This window comes from Quercus suber, unplaced genomic scaffold (assembly GCF_002906115.3).
Source record: "Quercus suber isolate HL8 unplaced genomic scaffold, Cork oak 2.0 scaffold_29, whole genome shotgun sequence".
NCBI classification, from domain to species: Eukaryota; Viridiplantae; Streptophyta; class Magnoliopsida; order Fagales; family Fagaceae; genus Quercus; species Quercus suber.
In genome coordinates this window covers 1,024,452-1,035,139 of record NW_027069494.1, presented here as the reverse complement: position 1 = coordinate 1,035,139, position 10,688 = coordinate 1,024,452, and the positions used below count along the sequence as shown (strand labels likewise).

The following is a 10,688-nucleotide window of genomic DNA, read 5'->3' as shown; positions in this document are numbered from 1 at the left end:
GGGATAGGTTAGTCAGTGATATGATGATTGTAGGGAATGCAATAGTATGAGCACTCACTGTTTTCATTGTGGTCCTCTCTGTTGATTATCCTAAACTCCACCAAGAGCTATCAAATGCTTTTTATATTTACTTTTAAAATTTGACTCTCAATAGCTTTTAATGCATTGTTTAAGGCCTTCACATTGTCTTGGACCCTTTAACGTCTTGTTTAATGTAAATAAACTTTCTGAACATACAAAGCAAATTCTAAGTACTAAAGAAAGTTGGAAGGTCCATGGGACCCTATAATAATTCTTTGATCTTCCTTTTTTTATTCTTTATGCTTCAATTAAAATTAAGGGCACAACAAACTCTAAGACTAGGAGAATATAAAAAGATTTGTGTATAACCTGTAACTCTGTTTTAGCTGTATTGCATTAACTAGTGAATAGGTAAACCAACATTTCAATTCATTTTTGAAATTCCAAAATTTTTAGGATGGTAACTGATTGTGACTATTCTCCTGGGTTCAAGCCAATTTCTCAGGTTCAAAGTTAGATGCTTGCACTCAAGTGCTTATTAGAATTTTCCTCCTTGTTGCTGCTAAGTGGTTGTAAGAAATTCTCATTTTATCTCTCAATAGAAAACGGTACTAAATTTAAAAAAAAAAAAAAAAAATGTCTCAATAGAGAATAGAAATATCAAGAAAGAAAGTGGATTACCATGGACAACACAAGCTTTTAAAAGAAGACTCTAGGATATATTCTTTCTTTGAACATAGGTTTTCCCCTAAGCATTTTCCTTTGGTTAACAAAAAAGGTTTTTTTTTTTTTTTTTAGTTAGGAGTAATTTTTTTTGGGTTCCTTTTGTATTTGGTTTTTTGAGGATATTTGATCATTGTTGCAACTAATCTGATCATAAGTGTTGCATTTTAATTCATTAAAAAAAAAATGTTATTGCTAAAATCTTTGTGATGTTTCTAGTTATTTTTCAGGCTAGTGCCACGAAGAAGTTCGACGAAACTATTAAGATTGGCTATTAAGAAAGAGTGAACTAATCAGGTATGTGCTGGTTTTGTTTAAATTATTGTGTTTTTAGTTAATTTTCTAAGATCTATTTGGTTAATTTATAGTTTTTTTTTTTTTTGGGTGTTTGAATTGTTATGTTGGAGATATGATGGTGAATACTATACAAAAATGTGATGGTTCTAAGTGTTGTTTGAAAGTTGGAATGAGCTTAAAAGTGTCATGTAAGTGATTTGGTTTTGAGCTTTGGTGTATGGTGCTACATCATTTTTTTAAAAACAAATGAAAAAAGATTTCTGGGTTTGATTGTATATGGGGTTATAGCATTTGGGATTGTGTTTCTTGTGAATTTGATTTTGACTATGTGGACTAGAAGAAAGTTCATTTTCTTAAGCTAAGTGAATCAATTTGTTTTAAATTTATAATCTTTTGGTTGTAGTGGTGCCTATCTATGTTGTCTTAATTGGTAGTGTTTCTTATGAAGCTTGACTATGTGTTTGGTGATTCATCCCATGTTCTATAATCTCACTTTTGCAATCTTGTTACAAGTTGGATAAAAATATCACACTATATAGCTGGTTGATTGTATCGTGACTTGTGATCTCACTTGAGCTATCATTATATAACAAGTTGGATAAAAATATATACAAGTTTTTTTATTTAACGATTTCTTCAAGTAGTCTTGATGTCCTAAATTTTTTTTTTTTTTTTTTTTTGGGGTTTCATTTGACTTCTGGCCAAGCTTGACGGGTGCATCTTCTATTACTTGGAAGGAGAATTGAGTAAGAAGCTAAAGCTGAAAAGCATATCCAGAAACTTCTATTACTTGGTACACATGAAAACAGTATTTCTCATTACCTCAATTATTTTGCATCTGCTAAAATCATAAGCTTGCTAGATGGAATTTTGAGGAGTTGGATTTGGTTTTGCTTTAGTTCAAAATGTGGTTTTCTTAATAAGTGTAATGGTAGTTGTTTTAGCTAACAGTTTTCTTCAAATCAAAACTCTGTTGTGGTTAAGTCTAAGTTCTTTTTTCTTAATGTACTTAGATCTCTAAATAAATATTGGAATAAATCTAGTAAATCTGTCTTCCAACTTTTCTCCTCTTCCTAACGTAAATGTAGAGCTAGGATTTGCGTTACAAAGTCTTTTACTTGTGTTTAGAATATATTGTTCACTATAATATCAACTAGTTAAGTAACAAGTTTAAGTTTTTTAATTTGCAATGAATTCATTGTCAAGTCTCCTTTGCTTTTTACAGGTGAGTGGTGACATATATAGAAGAGCAAATTGTAGTAGTACTGTTGGGAAGATATAGGATCTCAATCCCTATTGGTGAAATAATTAAGGTGCTCTCTCTCTCTCTCTCTCTCTCTCTCTCTCTCTCTCTCTCTCGTGGTGGGTTGTTGAATTAGGGCAAGCAAGTGGCTTGCATGGAGTAATAAGGTGGTTTTATTTGATATTGGGAGTGTTCACTGTTTTACATAATACTGGATGATTCTTGTTGAGTTGGTTTTATTTGATTGATTCATTTTAGGCTATTTCTAGTAATGATGTTATAGTTACCAAATGTATTGATAACTTCTTTATGCATTTAAATTCATTGTTTTGTTAGAAACATAGCTGAAAGTGAATTATTAAAGATGATTTGTTTCATAAATTAAAGTGAAATTGTGTAAATGAAATATGTGTTAACTCTTACTTTGTGCTTTCATAAAATGACATTAAAGGTATTTCTTGTAAACTACTTTATAGCAATGGATAGGAGTTAGATGAAACTTACGAATAGAAGATCATAAGAATATCTAGATGGAGTCCAACAGTTTCTGAATTTTGCATCTAACCATGCACACCTGGATGGAACAATTTCATGTCCGTGCAAACAATGTATGCATACAAATTCATGGCCTATAGATGTCGTATGGGCTCACTTAGTGTTAAAAGGGATTTGTAGGGGTTATAACCCTTGGGTTTTAAATAGAGAATCATCATTTACACAGAATTCTTCTGAAATTCCTAATAGTCACGTCCAAGAAAACCCGATAGAGTATGCCAATCTTCGTGACATATTGCATGACATATTCCCACACAAGGTATGGCGTCTGAGCCAATGGAAGAAGTCCCTATTGTGCAACAACCCACAGAAGGTTCTATAGAAGGTCCTAATGAAGATGCACTTCGGTTTATGAAATTGCTTGAAGATGCTAATCAACCTTGTTATGAAGGTTGTAAACATTTTAGCAAATTGTCAGCCATTGTGCATTTGTACCACATGAAGTGTCTTAATGGTTGGACTAATAAATCATTTACCATGTTGCTGAAATTTTTGCTTGATTTTCTTCCTTCAAATGCTAAGTTGCCAAAAGATTGTTATGAAACTAAGAAGACTATTAAGGATTTGGGCTTGAACTACGAGAATATTCATGCTTGTCCTAAAGATTGTATTTTATATTGGAAGGAGAATGCCAATCTTGAAGCTTGTCCGAACTGTAACCGTTCAAGATGGGAAAGTAATGAGTCTAAAGGTCAACAAAGTACTAATGCTTCCTCCAAGAAAAAGAAGAAGAAACTTGTAAAGATCCTACGATGGTTCCCCTTAAAGCCAAAATTGCAATGATTATTTATGCCTTCTGAAACAGCCAATCATATGAAGTTTGGCATGACGGGTTACTAAGGCATCCTGCTGATTTTGAAGCTTGGAAATCATTTGACTCTAAGTACATAGAGTTTTCATCTAAGCCTCGTAATGTGAGGCTTGGATTAGCAGCCAATGGATTCAACCCGTATGGAAATATGAGTAGTACTCATAGTACATAGCCTGTCATTTTGATCTCATACAATCTCCCTTCATGGATGTGCATGAAAAGGTCTTCTTTCATGCTATCATTATTAATTTCTGGTCCAACCTCACCCAAGAACAATATAGATGTGTACTTACAACCCCTAGTAGAAGAACTAAAGGAGTTATGAGATGTTGGAGTAAAAACGTTTGATGTGTCTTCCAAACAATCATTCCAAATGCATGCTGCATTATTGTGGACCATAAATGATTTTCCTACATATGGTAATATCTCAAGTTGGAGTACCAAATGTGCTCTTGCATGTCCTCTTTGTAACTATGATAGTCAGTCTCGTTGGTTGAAATATAGAAGGAAATTTAGTTACATTGGATAAGCGATTCTTGGATAGTGATCATAAATTCCATAAGCAAAAACAATCATTTGATGGGCATGTTGATACAAGATCAGCTCTTATTACAGTATCCAAAGGGGAAATCATGTTACAAACAGATGTTGTAGTCAATCATTTGTTTGGTAAGAAAACAGTTAATCTGCCCAATAAAAGAAAAAGAGGGGAGGAAGTCTTAACTGTGTGGAAGAAAAGAAGTATATTTTTCACCTTGCCTTATTGGGAGGACCATGAGTTGTGTCACAATCTTGACGTGATGCATATTGAAAAGAATGTAGTCGATAATATAATTGGCACATTATTGAACTTAGATGGCAAGACAAATGATAACTTGAATGCATGTCAAGACTTAAAGGATACGAGTATAAGAAGTGAATTTCACTTGGAAAATGTTGGGAATGATAAGACACGTATGCCACATGCCTTCTACCATATGAATGCCAATGAAAATAATGGTTTTCTGCAAGTTTTAAAGGATGTAAAAGTGCCAGATGGATATTCTTCAAACATCTCACGTTGTGTTAAACTGAAAGAACGCAAAATTAGTGGGATAAAAAGCCATGATAATCACATCTTAATGCAGCAAATTTTTCCGATAGCAATACGCGAATCATTGCCCCCCGAAGTGAGTAGGCCTTTAATTGGCTTATCTTGTTTCTTTAGAGAGATATGTTCCAAGGTATTAAATATGGATGAACTTAGGGCTCTTAAGAAGAGAATTGCAGTGACATTGTATGAGTTGGAAATGATATTTCCTCCCTCTTTCTTTACAGTGATGGTACATCTAGTCATGCATTTGGCTAGCGAAGCCAAAATTGCTAGCCCAATTTATTATCATTGGATGTATCCCATAAAGAGGTAACATGTATAGTAACTTTGTCTATCTAATTAATTGTTTTTCACATCAATTTTTCATTGTTGATCTTGGATTTTTCAATAGGTACTTGTCAAGACTTAAGTCTTACGTGCATAATAAAACTTATCCAAAAGACTCTATTGCAGGAGGGTATATAGCAAAGGAATGCTTAGCATTCTACTCACACTATTTTAAATCTCTTGAAACTACATTCAATCAACCTGTAAGGAATGTCGAGGAATCCTTAGGTGCAGTGGTGAGCATTACACTAGATTCAAATTCATGAATCTAAGCACATCGTTATCTGCTATTCAATTGTGAAGAAATCACCTCATTTCGCGAGTAAGTAATATGTCATTGTGTATCCTTTCATGGCATTCAAGTATAATATTCTAACTTAACACTAATACGTTTGTCTACATAGTGTACACATAGTGAAGATCAAGGCTAATTTCCTTTTTCATGTAACCGATGATGTTACTCAAAAGCAACACATGGAGAAATTCTGTGGTTGGTTAGGAACTATGTAAGTAAAGCATATATATAAAACTTGGTTATTTATAATAGGTGATGTCAATGTCTATGTATAAAACTTGGTTGTAACACTTTAGATAGCATACTTATAATAAACGTCATTGTCTATATTAGGTGATGTCAATGGATGCATCTAAGAAAAAAAAACTCTCTGATAAAGTCTTATGGCTTGCTCGATATCCAGATAATGAAGCAAAACAGTTCAAGTGTTATGTTATAAATGGTGTGAAGTTTCGCACCAAAGACTCTAAGGCAACTAGGAAAACTCAAAACAGTGGAGTTTGTGTTGTTATTAAAGGTGGTGCTACTTATTATGGTGTACTAATCGATATTATTGAGTTGAACTACTCTGACAAGTATCGACATATACTATTCAAATGTCAATGGGTTGATGTTATTAGTGGGAGAGGATACAAAAAAGATGAGTTTGGATTTCCCCTTGTCAATTTTTCACGATTGATACACACGAGTGGTCGATTGATTGACGAGCCTTATGTATTAGAATCTCAACCTTCACAAGTGGTTTACATGGAAGATGTGAGACATAAAGATTGGGAGGTGGTCAAAACAAAACCTAGAGAGGTGTTTGATGTTAGTATTAATGCTTTACATGATGATGATGATGAAGAAATGGGTACCTATCTTCAGAATGTCCCTTACAATATAACTATTGATGATGCATGTGATGATGCAAATGATAACCATGCTTGGGCTCGAGTTAATGAAAAAGGAACCGTTTGTGATACACTGTTGATCAGTGAGGATGAATTGCTTGAACAAGATTTTATCGATGATGAAGAGCTTAGCGATGATGTTTATGAGTCTAATGATGATGAGTCTAATGATAACAAGTCTAGTGATGATGAGTCTTAGAGTTTCAAAACCTCTCTCTGGTTAGTTTCTTCTCCTTGAAATTGTTTGAAATTATCTCCCTAGTACCAAACTTTTGAAGCTAGCCATTAGTTTCTTATGAGATACTATTCTACTTTTGACCCTTTTCTTCTTCCTTGTGTAGGAAACAATGCCTATGGTCCTCAACCTCAAGGCCAATTAGCTCTTCCTCTTGAAGGTTAGCTTTTTAAAACTAAAAAATATATATAATTTTAGAAAAAAAAATTTAAAAGTAAAAAGAAAATATCCCATCTAATTTCTGAATTGGTTTGAATTATTATGTGTCACATTACCATTAACTCCAATTTAGAATTCTAGATTTCACCAATATCTTCACCTACTTGTAAGTCATGACTTGAGATATAATTTTGCATATGAACAGAATAGGGATGGGTTTGTTATTGGAGATGGAGCTAGGGTATTGCTCTTAGAAGAGTTTGATAATGCTGGTACTTGTGTATTAGCCTCATCTTTTCCTTTTGACTATTTCTATATATTTTCCCCTCTCCTGTAGTTTTTTGCTGTCAAATAAGCTATCCATCAAAATTAAATACAGCTATTTTTCTATGAGACACAGCAAGCAATATGAGATTACTTAAATATCAAATTTATCTAGTTCTTATTATCAAATTTACAATATGAGATTACTTAGTTTGAGTTCTAATTCTTGTAGCGAAGAGTGAACTCTACAAAATCCATGACTGGTCACCTACTAGGTGCCTCAAGTGTTGTGGAAGTTATTGCAACAGTTAAGATAATTAGTTTCTACTTTGTTTCTTGCACATTGCTAAGGTAATTAGTTTCTGCTTTGTTTAATTGTTACTTGCACATTGCTGAAAAACACTCATATAAGATTTGAAAAGATAGAGGGCAATCCAAATCTTTTGGATGGCTTTAGCCTTACAGTCATTTACTGTAGTCTATAACGAGAGCCCATGTGGCTTGAGGTGCTTGCACAGATTTGTGGGTTGTACTAAAGAGGAAGTTCCATGTTTCTTCCCTTTTTTGTTCAGATTATTGATGAGATATTGATCTCACTGTATTGTTATTTTCGCCAGGTTAAAGCAGAAAGTTGTAGAACAAGTGACCACTACTAAGAATACTATTACCAGCAAGCGTGGAGTTCGGACTACTGGTTCTTCTTGCAAAAGCGTACCAAGGGCATCTTCTTGCAAAAGTGTTGAAGGATTTATTTAAATACATTGGAACTTTGATAATGGTTATTGACAATGTTATATGTATTTGATAATATATTTTTATGTTAATATTATGTTAGTTTGGAGACATTTGTGGTGTTGTTAATTAGTTGCATTTGTGTTATTGTGTTAGTAGAGCTAAAACTATTATAGGTTCTTTGCAACAGGTTTGTTAAAAAAAAAAATAGTGGTTTTAATACCTACTGCGGGGGAAAAAAACCTATAGCGGCGGTCAAAAAACGCCGCTAAAGGTGCATATATTATGATTTAAATAAAGCCCTATAGCAGCGTTTTTGCCCCTACCGCTAAAGGTTTATACATATAGCGGCGTTTCTATACGCCACTAAAAGTCAATTTACAGGAATTCTGACAACATATGGCAGCGTTTTTCTACCTACTGCAAAAAAAACCAAAAACACCACTAAAAGTTGTATTTATAGTGGTGTTTTTTGTTACCGCCGCAATAGCCCCTGCCACAATAGTCCAGCTTTTTTGTAATGGATGGGGAATTTATTGTGCATTTGGGGACATGGTGGGCAGCCCATGGCTTGGTGGGAAATATCATGTTTGGTAGCTGTAAAGGAAAAAAATTAAAGAGATGTTCAATTTTTTTTTTTATCACATTACATAATTGTTTATTTAGCAGTACAAAATGCAAAGATCCAAAATTCAGAAAGCACACCAACTCCGATGATACAAGCCCAAGCTAAAAAAAAATATACAATATATTGCATGACAGTCAAAAGCCATGCCAATACAACAATTTTATATATGGACACACTCAGTTTCACACCTTATTAAGTTAGAAACTTTTGATAAAAGTAACATCACTTTTATACAAGTTCATCGTATATACTACTTTTTTTATGCACTAAACACAACTTGACACATTAATTAGGTGTGTCCCTGCACTTATTGACAAGTTTATGCTAACACTTTCACACTCAAGCCTAATTACTCTAGTCCAAGCCAAGCTTCTTCCTCAACTACACAAAAAAACTCATAAATCTTCTTTTGGTCAAGAAGACTCTTGGCAACACTATACTTTTGCATGCACCTCTTTGCCCAAGCAATAATTTTGGGGCACTCTTCTCCTATACTGAATTTGCCAAACATCTCAGAGGCATAGAACCAACTATAGGTAGTGATCAGAACAAGATCTACAAACCCAAATGTTTCGCCCCCAAAGTAAGGCTTGTCACCCAGCCCTACCTCCAACATCTTATAATTTTCAATAAATTCCTTCTTTACTATGTCGTGCTCTTCTCCTTTTGTGGTACATATCCTATTTTGAACATCGTACACCTACATTTACACCAACATTGTATTATCACTTTTCCAAAAAGAAAAAACAATTAATGCTAAAATATTTATTTTCAAATTTAATCAAGTCTACTAGTAGACATAGTGAAATCATAAATCATATCATAAATTGATTTTTATTTTTATATGTATTGTAAAATACATAGATACTTAATAATATATATATATAAGGCATTAAAAAAATCGGAATATATTCAAGTAATGACTAATTTAATTTATCACTTATATAATAATATTTAACAAAGCTAACAAAATATATCAAATCAAAATATATTTATAACATTCACATTCAAATTGGTCAAAAAAAAAAAATCAAAAGTGATAATACATTATACATGATATATAAGCCAATTTATTTCTCAATCATCTTGCAAATTAATTTCATCTAAGCCAATATTATCTTTGTAAGGACCCAGTTTGGATTGACCCTGAGTGATGGGTTTTCAGCCCAATAAGCCCAAACAATACATTTATAGAGAGTGGGGTGAAAGGTTTAGGTGCTGCCCGTCGATCACCAAGCATGAACTTTCTCATAAAAAAAGAAAAATGCTAAGAGTTTCTTTACCAATGGGGGGATGCTCCTCGGCCTGTGGCCGAGGAGGCCTTATTGTTCTCCCTTTCCCCCCCCCCCCTTGTTTACTTTACTAACTTTTCTTTTATAGTTTTCATCTTCCTATCCCTTCCTTCCATCTGTTGATCATCTATTTGCCTTCTTTTCTGGCCGTCCGTCCCATCAGAGGCCTTATCGATACTCAAGTGGTTCACTCTGATCAACGTTATCCTGCCAAGGGGTTACCTCCCCATTAATTCGGCCAGGGGGAGTTAGTTGAATGCATTAAATGCGAGAATGACAGCTTACTTTGGGGTTAGTCTCTCCCCAAAATCACCTTCGTCAGGCCGAGGATAAGGTGGTCCTCGGTGTGGATTGGGAAAAAAGGCTTTCCCTCACCTTTGCCCTGAATAGCTTGTGCTCCTCGGCCTGGGCCTCGAGCCTGCTACATGATGGGCCGAGGCCATCAGGCCCATGGGCCCCACAATAGCCCCTCAAAACTCTGCTGCACGTCCCCTCGGACGGGAGGAGGGTTTTGATACCTGCTAGTCCATTGAACGAATTGCCCCGCTTTGGTTTGTACTGATGCTGGCGGCTTTTGACTGCCCAATGCGCGTTTTTAGCGTTTCAAAACTTAGTGGGCGCCCACATTAAATTTTGGCGGCACCACGTTTCCCACTTTCAACGGTATGATCTTTTGCTTTTATGAGCAAGCGGTTACATTTGGGGAACCTAAGGGGGGAGTATAATACCTGTTTGAACTGCCTGGTTTCATCATTTTCGCGCTTACAATTATTGACGCATATAGTTTGAATCTGGTTCGACTTGCACACCACCTGAAGAGTATCGTCATATTTCTGTAAGTCCTCTTTTTCTAGCGACCCCAAATTTCCTTGATTTCACTCTTCCTTTTCTCTTTTGGAACTTTTAGTTGTCTTTGGGGAATGGGTAAGTTTAGGAAGTTGGTCGAGTCCGACGAGATGATGAACAAATTCATTGTTGACTATGGAATACCCAACAATGTGAATTTAAAGTACTGTGAAGAGGGTGAGTGGTACCTTAGGAGGAGAGAGGGTGAAGTTGTGATCCCGATAGTTGCTTTCGTAGAAGGAGGGATGAGAATCCCTATGAGGCCGGTGACCCT

General features: G+C 34.8%; 1 protein-coding gene and 1 long non-coding RNA gene across 3 annotated transcripts in view; one reads left to right on the top strand and one right to left on the bottom strand.

Moving 5' to 3' along the window:
- Nucleotides 1-961: 961 nt before the first annotated feature.
- Nucleotides 962-7,761, top strand: LOC111994073 (uncharacterized). Of its 2 annotated transcripts, XR_010627713.1 has the most exons (8): nt 962-1,041; nt 1,748-1,834; nt 2,267-2,354; nt 5,197-5,392; nt 5,475-5,576; nt 5,699-6,477; nt 6,600-6,653; nt 7,534-7,761. It is a non-coding gene; the product is annotated as an uncharacterized LOC111994073 (long non-coding RNA). The 2 variants fall into 2 exon arrangements; XR_010627714.1 differs by lacking the exons at nt 5,197-5,392; nt 5,475-5,576; nt 5,699-6,477.
- An 864-nt stretch (nt 7,762-8,625) lies between these two features.
- Nucleotides 8,626-10,688, bottom strand: part of LOC111994062 (probable glutathione S-transferase) — an 11,860-nt gene continuing 9,797 nt past the window's right edge. Inside the window, 1 exon segment of the mRNA XM_065770322.1 lies at nt 8,626-8,976. Coding sequence (XP_065626394.1) covers nt 8,626-8,976 — 351 coding nt within the window.